We start from the raw sequence: 21939 nt of genomic DNA on the forward strand, positions 1-21939 counted from the left end.
AGTCTGGTCAAACTCTGTTAACTTGCTGCATTAGACCACGCCTCATCTTCTCTGTCTTTTAGACTGAGCAGGTCTGGGATAGAAGGTCAATGGCAGAGCGTGTTGTGGACCTTAGTGATGGTCTATAGACACCCAGGGAGGCATCCGTAAGCTTTTCTCCCTTAGAAACTGTAATAGTCCCACTGTGTGCTCTCCATTATGTGTGTTTCTTTGAATACAGTCTCCTTTGCCATGTGTTGAGATTCTGTGGTTACCTTATCATTACATTAACAATAAGAAAACTTAGCCCAAAAGTTACCCATGAAAGTTAGGGACATAGTGCAGTGATAGAGCAGTTGTACAGCATGTAGAAGATGCTGCTAGTTACTCATGTGACATCCCTAAGGTCATGAGCAAGGGCTCTATTTCAGATGCTGCCACACTTTGGGGCTTATATTGAGCATCGCCCTACTCCTCAGTTTCCATGTTAGAGTATGTTGGACTTGCCATGGGTGGTGTGGGCTGCAAGATGAAGGAAGGTACCTGCTGAGGGGTCCTCCGAGCCGTCCTGGAGAAAAACATACTGAATTCATAGGATGGAAAATGAGTTGAGTGACCTAGACTTGCTTTGTGGTTTCTAACTGTTGGTGATGATCCTGTTTCAGAAGCCATGTTGCCTTGGAGTTTAGTCACTTTTCCTGGGTCAGCGTGAGTGCACTGACAGGGGCGTGCTTGTCTCCATGTTTGCTCCTCTACATGGGAGCAGAGGATGTGGCTGATGCTCCCCTTCCACGGTGCTGCTCAGTGCCCGCCCTGGCAGGTGCTTCACGGCTTCCATCTTTTCCAGTTTCACAACTGGGAGCTCCCTTGGTCATCAAAAATCTGTAATGCTGTGAAAGTTCACCTATACACTGTCTTGTGGAGTGATAAGTGCCATTCGAGAGTTCTCTGGCTATGTTTCAGTATGCCAGTGCCTTCTGTTTCGCTCTGACCATAGGTTAGCGTGATTGTATTGTAAAGGCATTTCCTTTTTATGTTTTATTTTGTTTTAAAGACACTAGTGGAATTGGAGATTGCACGGGGCTTTGTGTACACTAGGCAAATGCTCTACCCCAGAATTTATCTCCCAGCTCTTTAAAAGGTTTTTTTCTCTCTCTCTCTCTTTTTCTAAAATTTGTTTTTCTTTTGAGGCAGAGTCTCACCATGTTGCCCTGACTAGTGTAGACCAGGCTAGCTTCAAACTCAGAGATTTATCTGTTCTGCCTCCGAAGTGTGTGTGCTTCCTACCCAGCTTAAAATTTCTGGTCTCTCAATGTAGCCCTGGCTGTCCTAGAACTCACTGTATAGACCAGCTGGCTTCAGATTCACAGAGATCCACCAGCCTCTGCCTCTGCCTCCTGAGTGCTGGGATTACAGGTGCGACCACACGTCTGGCAAGGAGGCTTTGTTCTTTCAGCTCCACGTTGTGTGGTGTTATTGATAGGATGCCAACTTGGTTTGCGGGGGGCTTGGGCTGTGTAATGAACACTAATGCTCCAGGTGTAGCCCAGCCTGGAAATCCTTCAACAAGGTAATGCTAGGGCTGGAGAAACGGCTCAGTGGTTAAGAGCACTGTCTGCTCTTCCTGAGGTCCTGAGTTCAATTCCCAGCAACCACATGGTGGCTCACAACCATCTATAATGAGATCTGGTGCCTTCTTCTGGCCTGCAGGCACACAAGGGAGCAGAATACTGTATAAATAATAAATAAATCTTAAAACAACAACAACAACAAAAAACCACAAGGTAATGCTAGAAGGGAAAAGATGATAAAATTGTGAGTACTGACTGAGAGTGGCTGACTGTGTGCCTTGGCAGCTCAGCTGCCAGCGAGCGGTCCACAGTGGATATGGAAAATAGCTGCAGTGAGAGAAGTCAGGTGAGTATTCTTTAGCCCCAGACTTCTTGGGGACCTTAAGAGTAATACACAAAGGCCATTGAAGCTGAGTGCCGAAAATCACAGTTTTCTTTCTTTTTTCTTTTTTCTTCTTTTTCCGAGACAGGGTTTCTCTGTGTAGCCTTGGCTGTCCTGGACTTGCTTTGTAGACCAGGCTGGCCTCAAACTCACAGAGATCCACCTGCCTCTGCCTTTGAAGTGCTGGGATTAAAGACATCTGCCACCACGCCCAGCGAAAATCACAGTTTTTAAAAAATATTTATTTATTTGTATATGAGTGCTCTATCTGCATGTATACCTGCAGGCCAGAAGAGTCATCAGATCACATTATAGATGGTTGTGAGCCACCATGTGGTTGCTGGGAATTGAACTCAGGACCTTTGGAAGAGCAAGACAGTGCTCTTAACTACTGAGCCATCTCTCCAGCCCAGAAAAATCACAGTTTTCATAGGCCAGATTCTTCTCAGTTGTCGCCTCGGTCCTGGCCCCCTCCTTCACCCCCTTGATGGGTTTTAGTATTTTTACAGTGTTGGACCTTTTCATTCTTTTGTTTTGGTTTTGCTGTTGTTATTGTTGTTGTTGTTTTGAGCAGGGCCTTGCCATGTAGTGTGTGTCCTTGAACTTCCTGCTCTCCTGCCCTAGCCTTCCAGGTTCATGGATTAGAGGCATAAGCCACCATACCTGGCTTCTTTTCTTTAATTCTTTTTCTTTAACTGCCCTACAAGGAACTTATGACTTCACTATTACTCTGGAAGTACTCTGCCTCTGAGCTCAATATCCAACTCTCAATGAAAATTTAATATTATTAATCCTTAGGAGAATCTGGTTTTATCATTCTGGTGTATTTTTCAGATTTTAAATAGAATGTTTTTTGTTTGTTTTTTGTTTTTGTAATGCACAGCTTTACTGTTTCAGCCTTTCTTTTTTTTTTTTTTCATTTTGATTCATAGACTCTCTCTGACATCTTGTCTGATTTTCCATTGTTCTCCCTAGCCGAGGAGTTGTCTTTGGTCTCTGGAGTGCCTGTGCTTCCGTGGGCAATATTTTGGGAGCGTTCCTGGCCTCATCTGTTCTGCAGTACGGTTATGAGGTGGGTGTGCCTCTCACAGTTGGTGTGTGTGTGCACTTGTTCTTGATGCTTAGCTCTTCCCACGTGCTAAGAGTGTACGTGCACCACCGTGCCTGGCATGGCAGCTCTGTGCTTTGGGGGCCGCAGCCAGTGATGTTGTTGGTAGAAGGAAGCTGCCTCGGTTTGCAGGAGCCTTGGGTAGTGAACACCAATACTCCAGTTACAGCCCAGAATGCAAGAAGGGACAAGATGATTAAAAAAAAAGAAACCCCGAGGGTACTGAGCGAGAGTGGGTATGGACAGCCAGCTGCCAGTGGTCCGTTGTGGGTGTGGGGAAGCCTCGGAAGGGACCGTCCATCTCCAGGGCACACCGCCCACTAAGGGTCAGTCCATGCCGCTGGGAGGAAACCTTTGGGGTAGGACATACTCAGTCTGCTGAGCGTTTGGCAGGGCCTGAACAGGATGGGGTAGTGGGTTCCCAGCTGGCTCAAAGTTAAGTAAGCCTGTGCTTGTAGGAAGAGGGCTAAGGACAGAGGACTTTCTTTCTGACCTGGATTCCTGAGGCATCATATGGCCAAGAAAGCCCTGGGCATCCATCCCAGGATCCCTAGGAGTTGGAGTGATGCTAGAAGAGAAACTCTCCTAGAAAACAGTCCCTAGAGCCAGCGGGACAGGAAGCTGAGGGTATCCACTGTACGCTGGGGGTATCCGCTGTATGCTGGTGCTGAGTGTCTGGAGAGCTGAGTGGTCTTTGTTCTGCCTTCCAACGTGTCTGTGTGGGTGAAGAAAAAGAAGCATACAGATTATCTGAAAGTCATGAAAGGTACATTTTGAATATAGTTTCTGGGTTTGTTTGTTTTTTTTTTTTACCAGAAAATTATTTTTTATAGAAAAATAACTAAATAAATATGGGAACAACGGAGAGACTGTGCTTTACTGGCTAGGTAAAATCCAGGTTGGTAACCTGTTGTGTTCTTGAGGTCGTTGGCAATGTCTGTCACGTTACAGCTGCTCTGACCCAGCTGTCCTGCCTCCAGGAAGTAGAGGCACCTGTTACCTGCAGTTATCTCAACATAGTTGTAACAGCCAAAGATGGACGGTAAAGGTCAGCTGGCAGGGAGGGGTAGAGCTCCGAGGCACCTGTTGGGAGAGTCTGGGGAGCTGGGAAGTAGAAGCGGAAGCTCGGAACTGAAAGAGAGGAAGACACTGGGAAGGTCTCACAGACAGCAAGCAGGCCAAGCCGTCTCCAGACGGGAAGGACGAAGGTGGCTTATTGGCTCGCACGTTTCCTAACGGCCCGTGGAGAACTGAAATTGGACAGCAGTGTGTACATGTTTGGACAATTAGGAGTTGGATGGGGTGGGGAAATAGGATTTACTCCACATCTTAATGCTTATTTTCTTAAGCAGAATACTAGTCAGAAACCTAAATAACTAAACGCAGGCTGCTCTTTCAGCGGGTAGGTATTTTGGCCTAGGTAGAAGTAAGTAGCCTGTCGTTTATCACAATCACCTTTTTTTCCTGGGCTTTTTCACACCTGGATTATACTGATAGGTGCAAGTGTGAATTTCACTCACTCCTGTGCTGCTCCGGCATCTGGACTCTGGAATGCTGCCTTAACTTTGTCATTCACTCGTTTAAAAATTCTGACTCATTGCCCACATCAATAAGTCAACTGTACAGCCTGGCCATTGACTCTTTCTTCCTGATATCTGTCCTCTGTGGCAGTTTTCTTCCCTGAAGTCCTGGGCAGAAACCCCCTCGCCCCCCACCCCCACCCCCCAGCATGCAGTACGAGTCCCATCTCACCCGCAGCCTGTCAGCACCTCTGCTGCTGCGCCCTGGAAGAAGAGTCCCCTACACGTACGTCATCTAGCTGCATCAGCCTCTTTCTACCGATTGCTTCCTTCTGAACCCCGGGCTGCCTTTTCATGTTTTGGGTATTGTTTGATCCCCTGAACTGGATTTAATGTCTCCAAGGGCAGATGCTTTGTAGGACTTTGGATAGATTGAGGGGCTAATCCTGATTTTTTTTTCCAACCTTAATCGTATCCAGGTGACCCTCTGTGAGCCCTGCCATGTCCTTAAGAAAATGCAATGGGAAGTCCCATGTAGGACACTTGGCACAGTGCCTAGCCTTGAAGCCCTGGGAACTGAAATCCTCCCACTCCCCTGTTTTTCCTGACCCCTCCGCTCCCCTCCCCTCCCCTCACGTGTGTATAATGACCATAGCTGTGATGACCACCTGTGTAAGAGCCACCTCCCCTCTCCTCCAGTATGCCTTTCTGGTGACCGCGTCTGTGCAGTTTGCTGGTGGGATCGTCATCTTCTTTGGACTACTAGTGTCACCAGAAGAAATTGGTGAGGCGAACCCATCTCTTCTATTTGTAATATCTTTTAAAAAATATTTATTTGTTTGTTATTATGTGTACAGTGTTCTGCCTGCATGTACACCTGCATACCAGAAGAGGGCATCAGATCACTTTTTTTTAAAGATTTGTTTATTATTTATACAGTATTCTTCCCGCATGTGCACAAGGAGGAACCAGATAGCATTATAGATGGTTGTGAGCCACCGTGTGGTTGCCGGGAATTGAACTCAGGACCTCTGGAAGAGCAGGCAGTGCTCTTAACCTCTGAGCCATCTCTCCAGCCCCATTCATAATATCTTATTGTTAGGGGCTGAGGGAGGTCCAGGGACAGGAAATGGAAGGGTGCAGGAAGAGCTGAACATTTGTAGATTTGTGGAATCCAGACACTGGCTAAGAATGTAATATCTCAGCCGGAGTAGTGGTACACACCTTAGTCCCAGCACGCAGGGAGGTGGAGGCAGGCAGGTCGATGTGAGTTCGAGGCCAGCCTGGTCTACAAAGCAAGTCCAGCACAGCCAAGACTACATAGAGAAACCCTGTCTCAACAAAACAAAACAAAACAACAAGTAACATCTTGAGACTGGACTCTTTTCCTTTATAAAAATGACTGAGTTTGTCATTTTCTCGTGGTTAAATATAGAGTGTCCAAGTGAAGCCACAGAAGCAGAGAGGCGTGCAGCTCTTCCGTGAGCGAACAGGGTCTGTAGCCTCACTTGGCTTTAGTTGTCCTGGTCTCTGAACTTTAGTTGAGTCTTCTACAAATTGGAAATAAAAACAGTGTCAATTCTGTAAGTGGAGATGTGTGCAAATCCTGGTACAAGGCAGGGCCACAGGCTAGTGCGCTGTAAACGGCTACTGTTATTGCTGTCCTAGGTCTCCCAAGTATTGAGACAGAAGAAAGCTCCGAAGAAGATTCACACAGGCCGCTCATTAGCGGTGCTGAAAATGAAGATGACTATGAGCCTAATTATTCAATCCAGGAGGACAGGGCTGCCACCCAAGTGAAGGCAATAAGCTTCCATCAGGCTTGCTGCCTTCCTGGAGTCATCCCGGTAAGGACTTCTCTGCTCCTCCCACAGCTGGCGTCGAGCCCTCAGTAGTACTTTGCTGGGGGTCGTACTGCTGTCATTTTACTAATACATTTTGAGATGGTTATGTAGCATCCCTCAGCTTCCCTGATAGCCATGAAAAGCCAGACACTAGATATTTTCACCTTTTGGGGAACTGAACAATCTCAGCCTTAGCCACCTAACCCTGTGGTACATAGAAGCTGCTGACCACATGGGTCAGATGGGGGTGGCCAAACATAGACCATGAACCTGCTGTCCCTGGTCCAGCATGCAGCCATGAAGGCAAATATAACAGTTTTTTTAAAATGGAGATTTATTTATTTATTTATTATGTATACAGTAGTCTGCCTGCATGTGTGCCCGCAGGCCAGAAGAGGACACAAGATCTCATTATAGATGGTTATGAGTCACCATGTGCTTGCTGGGAATTGAACTGAGGACCTCTGGAAGAGCAGCCAGTGCTCTTAACCTTTGAGCCATCTCTTCAGCCCAATATAACAGTTTTTAAATATGTTTTTTTTTATTGGGACAGGTTAAATATGTATTGAGTTTGTCAGATTTTTGTGGACCAAGAGGGGTTTTGAGTGGCTCATTATCCGCCTTGTTGTGTTAATTCTGGTCGTTCTGGGGGAGTGCGGAGTTGCCCTGTCTAGGGTAGAGTAGCCTTTCTTGGTAAGGCATGGCGATGTTTTCACAACCTTTGCAGTCAGGAAAAACTCTATGTCAGCCGAACCCCTCAAATGCAGTCTGTCTTGATGTGTTGGGTGCCTAGGCACCGGCTGGAAGAGGCCTAGGCTGTGCTTACAGCTTACCCACTAACTTTCTGTGAGATGTGACTAAGTCTCCCAGCCCATCCCCGTGTCCTGCCTGGGTCTAAACACTGGCTCATTGTGTGGTTGACAAAGCATTTGTTTTTGTTACCTTGTTTTTATGATGTGAGTCTGTAGGCCATCCTACTCTGTCCTTCCCAGCTCTCTTCTGTCCTGGGCCTCTCTGCTAAAAAACTAGCCTTTCCAACAGATAGGCAAATGTCAGCCAGATGTCAGTGTTACGCACTGTAATTCTTGAATTCAAAGACAGTGACCAGTGTTAGGGAAACTGGTTCTTTTAGGCCTGTTCTTGGGAAGATACTGTCTTTTAGTTATTAAAATACTTTGCTGGCAGTTGTTTTGGGTGAGAAGGAACTTCCGTTTGTTGTGGCTAAACAAGAAGCTCATTTGCTGGTTCCTTTGTACTTCCGAAGCCATTGTTCTCTGGCACGGGCAGGGTGCAGGGGCAATCTAGTTAGCCCCCTGCCTTTGTGTTTGCAGCAGGCTGTCTGGGCAGAGAGCTCTGGAGGCTGGGATTCCAGTCTCTGTGGGGAGGCTGCTGCCCTGCCTGCCAGGGAAGCTCTTTTCAAACAAGTGGCACCTGGGGGATAACTGGCACTTGGGGCCAGGAGTACTAACCAGATGCCCTTTGAAGTCAGCACCCTGCCTCTGCCTTCCCTTTGATGCTGGTAGTCAGGGCTTCCTGGTAATAACGTGCTGAATGCAGGCGTCTCTGCCATCACACTTCAGGCAGCTCTCTTTCAGAAGAGAGCCAGGAGGCCAGTGATGACCGTAGCTCTTCCTTTCAGCCCACCAGAGATGCTCTTTGTGGGATGTAGAGCTTTTGGAGGCTCTAGGACGAAGGTGGTCCCCAAGTGGATATCTTTCGGTCTGTGGCTGAGTCACATTACTCCCTCCCCGTCCATAGTGTACAGAGTTAACTTTGTAGGAAGAGAGCCTAGAAAGCCTGGCCGCTTGCAGCGTGAGCCGATGCTCGCTGTGTCTGGTGCCGGTTGGCAGCATGGATACATACCGTGGACCTTTTGTCTGAATAAAGAAATTGTGGGTGCAGTGTGCACTGCTTTCTGGCTTTCAAACACTGGCTTGCTTTTACCAGAGAAATGACAGGAGAAGGAGCTGGGGCTAGTTAAGAAGCAGCTGTGCAGTGTTTTATTTTTAGAAACCAATGGGAGTAAAGAGAAGAGGCTCCTGGGCCCAGTCAGGGAAGCCGCCACGCTGTGCCGTTTGCTGCCTGTTGATAGCTGTGTTTTCCTTGCAGTACTCACTGGCCTATGCCTGCCTGAAGCTGGTGAACTACTCCTTCTTCTTCTGGCTGCCCTTTTATCTGAGTAACAACTTCGGGTGGAAGGAAGCCGAAGCTGACAAGTTGTCCATTTGGTACGACGTCGGAGGCATCGTAGGTACGCACGTGTGCATCTACTTCTGCGGAGTTCGTCGCCTGCCGTCTTCCACAGGAAATCTTGCTTCATTTGAAGTTTTATTGCTTGTTCCACAGCCGTCTTTCCCAACCTGTCCTACCAGTAAACATGCAAACTTCTGTGAGAACAAAAAGTCCATAGAAAGGAAGAGCAGCCCGAGACAGGGCTGTGATTTACAGGGCTGCCTTTTCTTAGGCTTCGGTTGATGGATCAGTTCTTTTGTGTCGGGAACACTTGGGAATCTCTTTAAATGCAGCCCCTTTGTCTGCTTTCAGGGGTGGCTTGGCTTTGAAGCTGATTTTGTGAGAGATTCAAGATGGAGTGGGGACGTGTTCATTCCGACTTCCTCCCACTGTCCCACTGTCTCCAGCCAGGGGAGCAAGCATAGCAGTACCTTGGTGTATAGATTGTCAGACGGTGGGGGAGGGGCACACAGGACACGGGTGGACAGCAAGGGTTTTCCTTGTCTTTCTTGTGTGTGTGCTGGGGATTGAGCCCTGGGCTACCACGTGTACTATAACCCTAGGTCTCTAACAGATTTTTAACTGGCTTTGTGTCACAGCCAGAAATGCAAATGAGGAAGTAATAAACTTAAATAAGACTAACAGATGACACACTATGGCTCCTTTTAAAAAATAATAAGAAATAAGATAATAAGAGATCAAGGTGCCAGGCAACAGATATAATATTAGATGAGGAGTTTGTTAAATGATCATGGGGCAGAGAAGGAAAAGGGGGAGGGGTATCCCAGAGAGAGAGACAGAGAAAGAGGTAAGAGAGAGGAAGGGAGTAAGGGGGTAAGCAGTGACATCACAGGTAGGCAGTGACATCACAGGTATGCAGACTGAAGCAGAATCCTAACAGCATCACCGTAGCGTCTCTGTCTCTGCAGTGTTTGCTTGTAGAGTTACAGTCAGACCATGTTACCCTGAGCACACGAGCTGCACAGTAGGTCTTTCCTTAAGTGGCACACTGCTATTATATTTGAACTTGACTATTGGTAGTCTTAAAGTCCAGAGCTAAAGCTCATGTAGATACCCTGAGACCTGACCTCACTTCTGTGTCCTCCACAATTAAAGGCACCTGCAATAGCCTCCAGGGCACTGGGCATGCTGGGTCACTTGGTTGATTCATCATGCTTTAAATTCAAATGAAAAAAATCCAGGGGAATTATTTCACTCATTTGGTAGGGAAAACAGTAAATACGAATATTAATGGTTTGGGGTAGTTTCCTTTGTTCTTTCTTTAATGCTTGATTTGTGGTGTCCTGTGCATGGGCCAGCACTGTGTGAGAAGACTTGGGAGGGTCAGCTGTGTCTTTGGCCCTGAGGAGCCTGCTTGCTTTCCATTGATGGGCTCTTGTGCTTGCAGGTGGGACTCTGCAAGGCTTCATCTCCGACGTGCTGCAGAAGAGAGCCCCCGTGCTGGCCCTTAGCCTGTTCCTGGCCATCGGGTCCCTTGTTGGCTATAGCCGTGAGTATTTGCAATTGCATCTGTGAAGGTAGGCACTCGCTCAGAGTCAGTGGTCAGCCGTGGAGAGGTCTGTGATTAGCTCTGAGTGCCTGGGAACTGTCATCACATGGTTTTATTTGTGTGGGGAGGAAACTGGAGTCTCTCCTCCTTTGTGGGTCTGTTTAAAAGCTTGCTTGGGAGTGTATTGCTTTGTTTGAGGGGCGGCTCCAGAGGGACAGCATTAGAGCCAATAAAACCATAAAAGGGGGCAAGGTTTCAAAAGCGGGAAGATGGTAATTAGTAGGCCTTGGTGTGTGTGTGGGGGGTGTGTGTGTCTGTGTGTGTGTGTTTTCTAAAGATGGTAGAGTCTTTCTGTGGCTTTCAGAAATCTCATTAGCTTGAGCAGCAGCCAGAGATGGACAGGACAAAAGCTGGAGGGGGCGGTGTGAGTCGTCTGCCTTTGTTGTCTCTGGAGGGATTGTGCTGTGTGGCGGCTGCAGCCACCGTGCAGTGTCGATGGAGGCACATGCAACTTCTTCACAAGTCACTGGTGTGTCTTCTCTCACAGGCTCTCCAAACAACAAGTCCATCAATGCACTTCTGATGACCATTACAGGTACGGGTAGACCTGTGTTGGCTGTGCTGTTCCTCTGGGAGTTTAGAGAAAGCTGTCTCCCTCAAGAGGACTGACACTAAGGATTCCCTACATGACCTCAAGGGACAGGAAGATAGACGCTTCCTTTGCCAGCTTCTCCCCTCTGCTCCCCTCTGCTAGTGGGTGACAGAAGCTGTCCCTGTGGAGAGAGAAACTGAAAATTCGGGTCGTGGCCCCAGATCTGGATATATGACTTCAGAAAGTAACTTAGGTGTCACCTTGTGATCCCGTCTACCAGCTTACGGACATACAGAACAGCTAGCTTTGTCTCTTGTACTGAACTGGGTTGGTACTTTCCTGAGCACTAGATAAAATAGTTGAGTACAGTTAAGGGATATGTTATATATTTTTAAAAAATAATAGTTATTTTTGTTTTTTTTTTAAACACTGGGTTTTTCTGTGTAGCCTTGGCTATCTTGGACTTGTTTTATAGACCAGGCTGTCCTCAAACTCAGAGTGATCCACCTGCCTCAGCCTCCCTGAGTACTGGCGAGTGCCCCCATGCCTGGCTATAAAGTTATTTTTTAATTTATCAAGATGTGTGGCTCTGATTGCAGTAGCATGACCCAGTTTACCAGAGAGATCTGAGGGCGGCTTTATGAGAGCAGAGGCAGATAGAATCCCTGTCCACCTCTCTCTGTCCAATGTGTTGGCTGACTTGGGTGGATTGATGCTTGGAGGATGGAGTTCTGCTGTGGAAGAGCCTGACAAGCTGCTGTCACATGGCTGCAGCGTGAGGAAGGCCCGCAGGTGCTGCAGATACACCAGAGTGTCACCTCACCCAAGAAGGGATTTTAGAAAAGTAGATACCACTTAATTTAAACATCTGGAAGCACGTCCTTTATTTTCTGTTTCTCCCCAACATGCTGATTAAGGCATTGGGACGGTATTTTGTCCTATCCGGTCAATGGCTAGAGATGTGGATCATATTTTAACACGAACCTGTTCTCTTTATGGCTTTAGGGTTTTTTATTGGTGGACCGTCCAATATGATCAGTTCAGCCATTTCTGCAGACTTGGGTCGCCAAGAGCTGATCCAAGGGAGCAGCGAGGCTCTGGCAACAGTCACAGGAATCGTGGATGGGACTGGGAGTATTGGTGCTGCCGTGGGCCAGGTGAGAACAGCATGTGTTCTGGGTCCCACAGTAGGTGGCGCTCTTGTGCTGTGAACTGTTGTAAGGAAAGTCTTAGGTTTTCAGCCTTTTAGAGGTGGGACCTAATATGGACAGCATCTCACATGGCCATAGATTGTGTAACTAAGTGAGTGCAGTCCGTTTTCTCCATGTCCAGATATGTATGGCTGGTCCCAGAGGGTGGCTGTAGGTGGTGGTGTAGCAAAGTCATCTGGGATGCAGAACACTCCAGGTCTACAGACTTGCTGAGATGGAACCTGTTGACCTGTGGATGTTGGAGAGCATCTAGGCTAAGAGTGCCCTACCATAGTACGGAATGACTTAAGTCTGCTGGTTTGCTTGGTTAGTGGGGTGAGTCACTGACAGCTAACGCCTGTGGCCAGCGAGGAAACAAGCGGCGAAGAGCTGTAGCCATCCCGATGTTGTCCATCCGTGTAGTGGATTCAGATCAGTATCCGCTCCTGCGGTAATGCAGGCGCTGTGAGGGCAGCGTCGGGCCTCAGCTCCCCTGCAGCCTTCCCTGCTCCTGACACACAGGAGACATTCTGGCTCCAAAGCACTGTACAATAAATGGTTGAGACACTTAGGATAGAAACATAAAACAGTCTATATTTACCGAGGGTAGGAGAATTACCTCCGCATGCTCTGGGGTAGAAGTCAAGCAGGCCACTGTCACCCATTCATGTCTGAGGGGACGGGGAACAATCATGTTATTTTATACATTTATGTATTTGTATGTATGTTGCACATGTATGGAGGTCAAGACAACCTGCCAGAATCTGTTCTTTCTTTGTACTGTGTGGGTCCCGGATTTGAGCTCAGGATATCAGGCTTGGTGACAAGGGTCTTTACCCTAGCCGTCTTCCCAGCCCTATCATTTTAAGTATTTTAAATTATTCCTCCCTAACACTTTCTTAAGTTAATTTGGTGGATAAACTGTAATTGACATTTATTTTAAATTTTCTTTTTTCCTTTCTGAAGACAGTTTCTTACATAGGCCAGGCTGGCCTTGAGTTTACTGTGTAGACCAGCATGACCTTGAGCTTCTCATCCACCTCTCAAGGGCTGGGAGTGTAGGCTTGCATTACCCTGCCTGGCTAGTTTAAGATTTATTTATTATGTATACAATGTTCTGCCTGCATGCCAGAAGAGGGCACCAGATCTCACTGTAGATGGCTGTGAGCCACCATGTGGTTGCTGGGAATTGAACTCAGGACCCTTGGGAAAGCAGACGGTGTTCTTAACCTCTGAGCCACCACTCTAGCCCCCTGCTTGCAGTTTCATCCCTCCGTGTCTCACGTGTCACTGTTCAGATCCCAACGGTGACTGTGGGTTACCGTGTGTCTGACCTCCAGTCAGGCAAGTAGGTCAGGAGGAAATCATTCTTAGCTGTGGTCGTTCCTTCTCTTGGGGATTTTTGCTTTGTTTTCCAGATGGCCCTGGCTGCCCTGGAACTCAGAGATTTTTAGACCAGGCTGGCCTTGAACTCAGGTTAGGGTTCCGGTTAGGGTTAGGGTAGAGATCTGCCTTCCTCTGCAACCCGAGTACTGCCTTTAAAAGTGTGTGCCACCATGCCCAGCCTCTTGTGGACTTCTGAATGATATTCTGTTGTCTAAGGATTTACCTCACAAGCTGTGTGACTGAGGTTAAAGTCCCATCAGCCTTGTGTTTAGCCTTTGCCTGGACTCCTCAAGTGACAGTGTTGCCTCTTCCTTCCTCTGACTTTTAGAGAATTTGTTGTTTTTCCTCCTGGTTGCCATAGCAATTGGTTCATCTCTCCTGAGGAACACCTATAACACATGATGATCAACATGCCAGTCTGGATCTCTGTCCTCTACCGGACATTGCACTCCTTAAAAACAAAGCTGTTCCAAACGGAGCATGGCCGGGAGGTGGTGGCCCATGCCTTTAGTCCCAGCACTAGGTAGGCAGAGGCCGGAGGGTCTCTTGAGTTCGAGGTCTACAGGGTGAGTTCCAGGATGGCCAGGACTACACAAGAGGAACCCTGTCTTGAACAAAAACAAAAAACAAAACACACTGAGCAACGTGGTGTACACCTGTAACCCCAACCCTCAAGAGGCCACAGAATTACCAAAAAAAAAAAAAAGGCCCAACAGTGGTGGCGCATGCCTTTAATCCCAGCACTTGGGAGGCAGAGGCAGGTGGATCGCTGGGAGTTTGGAGCCAGACTGGTCTACAAAGTGAGTCCAGGACAGCCAAGGTTATACAGAGAAACTCTGTCACAAAAAAACCCCACAAAAACAACAATAAAAGAAAGTAGTGAGGGCTTGAAAGATGGACTTTTTTTGGAGTTGTCATAACAAATGTCATTAATAATTGGCTGCGCGTAAACTCAGATACACTGAAAACCGTTGTGCTTTGCCTTTGTATTAGGTAAACCTTAGTGTTCTACACATTGTACGTTGACAAACTCTTTCTTTCTTTCTTTCTTTCTTTCTTTCTTTCTTTCTTTCTTTCTTTCTTTTTTTGAGACAAGGTCTCTCTATGTAGTCCTGGCTGTCCTAGAGTCACTATGTAGACCAGGCTGGCCTCGAACTCACAGCGATCCACCTGCCTCTGCCTCCTGAGTGCTGGGATTACAGGCGTGCGCCACCACGTCCGGTGACAAACTGTTTTTTAAAGGTAGAGTATTAGAACTGTGGTGAGATGGCTCAGGGGAAACGGAAAATATACTTGCCAGCAATCCTGCCACCTGAATTGATCCCTAGCAATCATAGGGTAGAATGTGAGAACCGACCTCCACAGGCTGCCCTTTGACCTCCACATGTACCGTAGTGTGTGTGCAAGCACACATATACACACATGGGTAAGAAGAGTGTTGTTAGCCGGGTGGTGATGGTGCATGCCTTTAGTCTCAGCACTCAGCCTGATATTTGAGTTTGAGCCCATCCTGGTCTACAGAGTGAGTTCCAGGTCAGCTGGGGCTAGACAGAGAAACCCTAGACAGAAAAACAAGCAAACAACCAAAAATGTTATTGCAGTTTTCTTAACAGTTGAAGGAAAGATAAATGTTTTTTTTTAAAGGTAGAGTTACAGTTACAGTTTGGAAGGCTGCTGTGCTCTTTTGTCTAATGGGTGACGAGACTTGACCTTTGTGTGTAGGGGAGCTTGCTCTGCTGTCCAGGCTGCCGTGAGCTCAGTCTTCCTGCCTTATTCTCACAGGTACCTCCCTTACCGGCACGCCTCTACACCCAGCTGGACTTCTGATTTCTCTATTTATCTGACAGGACCTAGGCCAGGTCACCAAAGCGCTTTGCTTTAGTTTTTCGCAGCACACATTCCAATGATGATGTGGTCAAAGGATGTGGCTTCCCTCATCTCTGGTCAGGTGATTTTCAACACTGGTCAACAGGGGAAAGTCATCTCTTCAGCACTCTACACAAACTGACTCAAAACAGACCAAAGATCTAACTTACAGAGCTAAAATTATGAAATTCTTAGAAGAAAACATAGGAACGAATTTTGATAAAAATACATAAAAAAATGGCTAATATAACTAATGTATGGGAAGATTCTCAGTGGCCTTAGAGAAATACAAATCAGAACCACACTGAGATCTGACTTCATTCCTAGCGAAGATGTCTATACTTTTTAAAAAGCTGGAAATAGGGGCTGGAGAGACAGATGCTCAGTGGATAAGAGCACTGACTACTCTTCCAGGGGACCCAGGTTCAGTTCTCAGCACCTACATGATGGCTTGCAACTGGCTGTAACTCTACTTCTGGCCCTTTTCTGGCCTCTGTGTGACCAGGCACTCATGTAGTCCACATCTGCGTGTCCAGGCAGAGTCAGAGCCCACATTGCTGGTATGAGCATAAACAGAAAGGTGCAGCTTTTGTAGAAAGCATGAGTATCCTCCCCCCCCAAAAAAAAAGATTAAATGTGCAATTATGTGACCTAGCATGGTACTTCTAGATTTATTTCCCATTCTCCCCAGCTGAAAACAAGGGCTGATATTTGTATGCTGGTGTTTATTGCAGTATTATTCATAGTAGATAAAGTGTAGAAACAGGCATTCAGCAGATGAATGGGTTTTAAAAAAAAAAAACATGTAGTGTATGCAGCCAGTGAAGTTCTATTCATCCATGAAAAGGAATGAAGTGCCGATGCATGCTTAGTGTATGGTTGAACCTTGAAAATTTGATAAATGAATAACTAGTGAACAGACAGAAAAAAGCAAAAAATATCTACGTGAAATACCTGCAGTAGGCAAATTCACAGCTCCAGAAAGTAAATTAGAAGTTAAGTCAGGTATAATCTCAGCACTTGGAAGACTGGGGCAAGAGACTTACCACAAGTTCAGGACTGTCCTAGACTATATAGTAAGTTCAAGACCAGGCTAGACAGGCCATCGCTGTGAGTTTGAGGCCATCCTGGTCTACAGAGTGAGTCCAGGACAGCCAGCCAGGACTACACAGGCACACCCCTATCTTGAAAAACCAAAAAGAAAAAAAAAAAAAAAGGCCAGCCTAGGCTATGAGACCCTGACCTTAGGGTTGTGGGTGCCGTGGGCTATAGAGCTCTTGTGTGGTTGTGCATCATTGTGAATGCAGCTGATGTTGCTGGTCCGTGAGTTTAAACATGGTTAAAATGGGGCCTGGATGGAGCTGGAGAGATGGCTTAGAGGTTAAGAGCACTGGCCGTCCTTCTAGAGGTCCTGAGTTCAGTTCCCAGCAAACACATGGTGGCTCCCAACCATCTATAATGAGATCTGTTGCCCTCTTCTGACATGCATGTGTACAGGCAGAACACTATACATAATAAGTAAAAACAACATAAAAATGGGGGGTGGGGAGTGGTGGCCACTGGAGTGATGGCCCAGGGGTGAAGAGCAACTGAATTGGGAGTCCAGCCTTCATGTAAGAAGCTTTGAGTCCCAGGCTTACCTGTAACCCCAACTCTGAGGGAGGCACAGAAAGGAGTACTACTGGGACTTGGTGACAGCCAGCCTAGCTGAGAAAATATGATCCCTATGTCCAGGGGACCTCAAAGGACTAGCCAGTGTGATGGGCATCTGCTGTCCTCTTCCAGCTTTTATGCTTGGACACAAGCTCACACACCTGCGCATAAATATGTATACACACACACAATGTAAAAAAAAACACAACACCACAAAATGGCAAATTTTATGTTAGTCCCGTAACAGTTGGGTGGAGTGCTGGGTTAAGAGCTCTTAGCTTCTTTTCAGTAATTGAGAGTAAAGGGAAAGATCTGTGTTTTGGGATGTTGGTAGCACAGTCACCCTGTGAGCAGGTAGTGTGGTGGACGGGGAGCAGGGCATTTGAGGTGACTGTGTCAGCTTCCAGGCTCATCGGCCTACATTTAAGACTGTGGCTCGGAAACACTTAAAATGGAAAAAAGGAGAGGAAAAGAAAAGTGAGCTGCAGGACGAGACAGCTCGTTTCCGAAAGCTGTAGGGTGAAGGTGTAAACAGGAGGCCAGAGGGCCGTGCTCTCCTCCAAGAGAATGCGAGTAAGAGCAGAGCTCCCAGCACACAGCTTCTCCCCACGTGTTGTACAGCAGGGGCGCCGGGGTGGTGGGCCAGGCCTGTGGTCACTACCAGCACTCTCTGACTGACAGGAGCGTGGGATCCAGGACAGCCTGGGTATGTGTGACGCTGTCTCACAATCGTGTGGAGAACTTTATAAAGGACAAGTTGTTTCTCAAACATCAGCTCCTGCCTTTCAAAGTAGTCCTGTCTAATCTCCTTTTAAGCTACTTTAACTGGTTTACTTACATTTTACATGTGTGTGCATCATGTGATGCCTGCTGCCTGCAGAGGCCAGAAGGGGGCGTGGGTTGCCCCTGAGCTGGGCTGCCAGATGGTTATGAGTAAGAGCAGCCGGCCCATCTCTGCCAGCCCCTGTTCACCTTATGCGGCCTTAGGGATTGAGCCCGGGCCTTGTGAATGTAAAGTAAACACTCTATCAACAGCCGTGTCCCCAATCCTCATTTTGTTAATTTATAAAGAATTGTATCATATATTTTTTTTCTCTCTTTTTAGTATCTGGTGTCTTTGATTCAGGACAACCTAGGATGGATGTGGGTTTTCTACTTTTTCATTCTTATGGTAAGTATGGGCTTCTTTTTCTTTATCCATTTTTCTTATTTAATTTAGAACATTTGCTTTCATCACTACTTGAAATCAACAAAATTGGTGATTGCGTTTAAAGACTTATAGTGTGAAAGTAACATTTGATTCGGCTGAGAAGACTTTTTTCCCTCTCTGGGAGCCGAGGGCCCTGAGTATGCCTGTCCCGACCTGAGGCTAATGAGTGCTGCCGCTTACAGTTGGAGAAAAGTAAGAGGCTCGCTTACGTGGTGCCAGCCACTAATCAGCGCGCTCCTCTGGGCCGCTGACTGGCTGCTAAGCAGGACTGGAGGATTCTGAAGCAATGCAACAGTGCCACAGAGAAGCGGGGCTCTAATTAGCATCTGGGCACGTGCAGAAGTGCTGACTGACTCTGCAGGGGAACGTGTTCAGCTATAGATTCTTGGCTGAGATCTCCTGCTTTATAACAAAGAGTGAGGCCCCTGCTTCCTGTTGAGAAGGCACGTGACATTTTCTGTTGTATTGTTGGTGGGCACTGCTCATGCCAAGGTGACTTGAGCTCACCTACGGGTGACTTTGCCCTCGAAACTAGGGATCCTAATTGCCTGCCATCACCTAAGTCTGGGCAGCCAACCTGTTTGAAGGAGGCCCAGGGTTGGTCACCATGTGCAAGTCTCCAGCTTCCAATGACTCAGATTCCGTGACACACACCTGTAATGCCACTTGGGAGACAGAGGCAGGAGGATTGTGAGCTCAGGGCCAGCCTGAAAGACTTTGTCTTTAACAACAAAAAAAAGTCCAGTTGCTTCCAGGATTCACTTGTAGGCTGGGGGTGCAGCATATCTGAGGCCCGGAGTTCTGTCCTCAGCTCTGCAAAACAAACAAAAAAGGAGATGGCTCAGGAAAAACCTGAGCTTCACAAGCCTAATGGCCCAACTTTGATACCCAGAACCTCTAAAAGCAATGTGGTGGCCTGTACCTGTGATCCCAGAACTCCTACTGCAGGAAGGCAGAAACAGGAAAATCCCCCAGAAGCCTGCAGGCCAGCTAACCTGTAGCAACAGTGCAGCAGCAGAAATGAGAGACCCTGCCTCAACATGGTAGAAGGCCAGAGGCAGCTCCCCCAAGTTGTCCTCTGACCTCCATGTGTGCAGTGGCACCTGTGCACACACATCTGCGCATGTGCACCTTCACACATATGTGCACTTGTGCTCTTCCTCCCCCTACACACACACGCCCCCCACACACAGTGAATATATTACATAAATATAAAGGCTGGTAAAGACCTGCTAATAAGAAAGAAGTACCTGCTGGTGTAAGGCCACCAGGAGCTGTTGCCTCATGAAAACCAGTTGTGGTATAAGAAGCCAGACTTTCATCTGAGCTCTAGTACTTGCTTTGCCTGTGGTAGTGGCCTACTTCAGCAGTGTTTTCACAGCTACTGTGATATTACATGTTTGTGGTTCTCACTGTGATTTTCAAAAGTCATTTTCTAACTCACTGACAATAGAAAGTTTTCTTTCTGTGAAATCAGAATGAATGTTTGCTCAGATCCATTGCTGACGCTTAAATCACGATGCTCTAGCAGAAATAGTTGTTGCTTCATTTAAAAAACTTTTTTTCTCTTCACATTCTCTTCACAGACAAGTTGTACAGTTCTGTTTATCTCACCATTAATAGTGAGGGAAGTATTCTCTCTTGTGCAAAGGAGGCAAGCTCACGTGCTGAGTGAGTGACTGATGCCCGCAGGAGAGAACGGCCTGGGACGCCCACGAGGGCCCGCTGGTCTTCACTTCACTCGTGTGGTGTTTCCTGAGCCCCGGTGGCGCCTCAGCTTGTGAGCCGTCCTGCAACACTGCCGGCTGCCCCAGACGCTGGCGAGTAAGGGGCGAATTATTTTTTTTACACTACAGTAACTGATGATTTTTATGACATTTGTGAATGTACTGAAAGGAAAAACGAACCTGCCAGCATCGTTGTTGGGCTTGTCGGCTTAGCTAGCCCTCCAACCTTAAGTTGGTCCTGGACTCTTGTTCATCAGCCTTAATTAAGATCCAAGTGAGCAGGAAGCAGAATCAGGCAAATTTGATGAGATGACTGTGGTGCAAAGCCTTGATAGCGCCTTTGCAGACAGTGGCTCACCACTAAGGCGTCGGAGCAGCGCTCAGGCCAGATGGCACTACAGGCCCGCCGTGGATGGAGCATGCCTCTACCCAGGTGTGGAGCTCGCAACGTGCTGTGGCTCCTGGAAGTCCTCGTCCTCTCTGCAGTGGGTGTCAGCTTGTTCTCCTCCGAACTCACTGACGTTTGACTGACTCCTAGAAGCAGTCTTCCGTTCATGGACTGTGACTTAGCTCAGACATTCCAGTGCGGAGCTTTCAACCCCAGAATCATAGCTACGTGGCCTTATTCTTGCAAGCTTGGTCTCTGTTTCAGCCGGGTTCCTGGAGTTACCTCAGCAGAAGACCAGAGCTAGAGAAAAGGCAAAGGCTTTTTGTCCCAAGGGTGTGGCGTTGCGTATTGAATCATGTTGGTGGAGTGTTGGGGCCCGAGGCCTGTCCTTTTTAGAAGATTGTGGAGTGTGTGTCTTCACGACTGTGAATTCTATATGAATCAATACTTTAGGGTCATTCTGTACATCCATTCTAAATTATGTAAACAAATGAGGAAAATGTGCAATTTTGAGGAACACCTGATTCACATTGGGTTAGGAACTATCCTCCCACCTCTTGCTTTATGCTCCAAAGTATGTGTTGACGACCTTGTTATTTAATCTTGCAGCTCTCTGATCATTTTACCGTTCTGTCACTGACATAGAGGGAGAACACAGAACATAGGAAGGGAGCGGAAGCCCTCCTTTTGTAATAAACGTCCAGCCGTTGGGTTATTTAGTCTCCGCTCAAGCTCTCCATCGCCGTCCACGTCTCCTTTCTGTGGTGCTGGGGTGGAGCGTGGGCCTTGCCCATGCCCGGCTCTACACTGATGTACCGTGGGTGCCCCTTGGCTGCCCATCAGTGCTCCACAGTGGCAAGCACACAGCCTCAGGTACTGGAGGCCCCATTGCTGTTAGGTGCCGTGAAAGCCTGCCCGCTCCCTCTGTGGCGCACTGCTCAGCTTGGCGACCGCAGACGAAGCCTGTTTTTGCTGACCCTTCGTTGGCATGTGTCTCGCAGCCTCGCCCTCACTGGTGGGGCTCTGCTGTGAGCCTGAGCTTTCTTACCTGGTCTAGTCTCTGGCGGTTGAGCACCCCCTTCTCTGTGGCTCTCCCAGCTCAACTCAAAATGGAGTCGTAAGCACTCGGGACTGGGTGAACTGATGTTTTGCTCTCTGGATATTTTCCTGTGATGGAACTTCTGCCAACCTGTGGAGGAAGTAGTAGCTTTAAAATGCCTACGAGTTCACCTTGTTTTCTTTTTTGTTTGTTTGTTTGTTTGCTGTTAGCCTAGACTCACTTTGTAGACCAGGCTGGCCTCGAACTCACATCGATCCGCCTGCCTCTGCCTCTCGAGTGCTGGGATTAAAGGTGTGCACCACCACGCCCAGCTTCACCTCGTTTTCTTATTAAATGTTTCCCTGGAAGAAAGAAAGTCAGGAGCTGGGGAGCTGGCTCAGTGAGTAAAGTGTTTGCTTTGAAAGCATCAATACCTGACTTTGGGTTCTCAGTAGCCATGTAAAAATCTAGGGGCAGCAAAACACACGCCTGTTGTAATCCCAGTGCACAGGCGGTAGAGACAGGTCCAGCTGAATTAGTGATCTTAGGTTCGGGGGTAGGGGTGGGGGTGGGGGGCGGGGGAGACCTGTCAGGAGAGAGTCGCGGGCTGGAGAACTGTCTTAGAGATGGTTTAGAGCACTGGCCACTCTTCCAGGTGACCCAGGTTCAGTTCCCGGAACCCACCTGTCAGCTCACATCTGTATCACTCCAGTCTCTCGGGGTCCGATGCCCTCTTCTGGCC

General features: G+C 47.7%; 1 protein-coding gene across 3 annotated transcripts in view; it reads left to right on the forward strand.

The window, feature by feature from the left end:
• Positions 1 to 20873, forward strand: part of SLC37A3 (solute carrier family 37 member 3) — a 44134-nt gene extending 23261 nt beyond the window's left edge. For 2 of the 3 annotated variants that reach the window (XM_084785958.1, XM_084785959.1), the window contains 9 exons: positions 2908 to 3004; positions 5260 to 5344; positions 6229 to 6407; positions 8514 to 8655; positions 10045 to 10146; positions 10694 to 10741; positions 11744 to 11895; positions 17939 to 18004; positions 19630 to 20873. In XM_084785958.1, the coding sequence (XP_084642084.1) occupies positions 2908 to 3004; positions 5260 to 5344; positions 6229 to 6407; positions 8514 to 8655; positions 10045 to 10146; positions 10694 to 10741; positions 11744 to 11895; positions 17939 to 18004; positions 19630 to 19722 (964 nt within the window). In that variant the 3' untranslated portion in view covers positions 19723 to 20873. The remainder of the gene's footprint in view (positions 1 to 2907; positions 3005 to 5259; positions 5345 to 6228; positions 6408 to 8513; positions 8656 to 10044; positions 10147 to 10693; positions 10742 to 11743; positions 11896 to 17938; positions 18005 to 19629) is intronic. The other variant, XM_084785960.1, reaches the window with a different exon arrangement.
• The last annotated feature ends 1066 nt before the right edge of the window (positions 20874 to 21939 follow it).

Source organism: Acomys minous (assembly GCF_964271855.1).
Source record: "Acomys minous genome assembly, chromosome: 6".
Lineage (NCBI taxonomy): Eukaryota > Metazoa > Chordata > Mammalia > Rodentia > Muridae > Acomys > Acomys minous.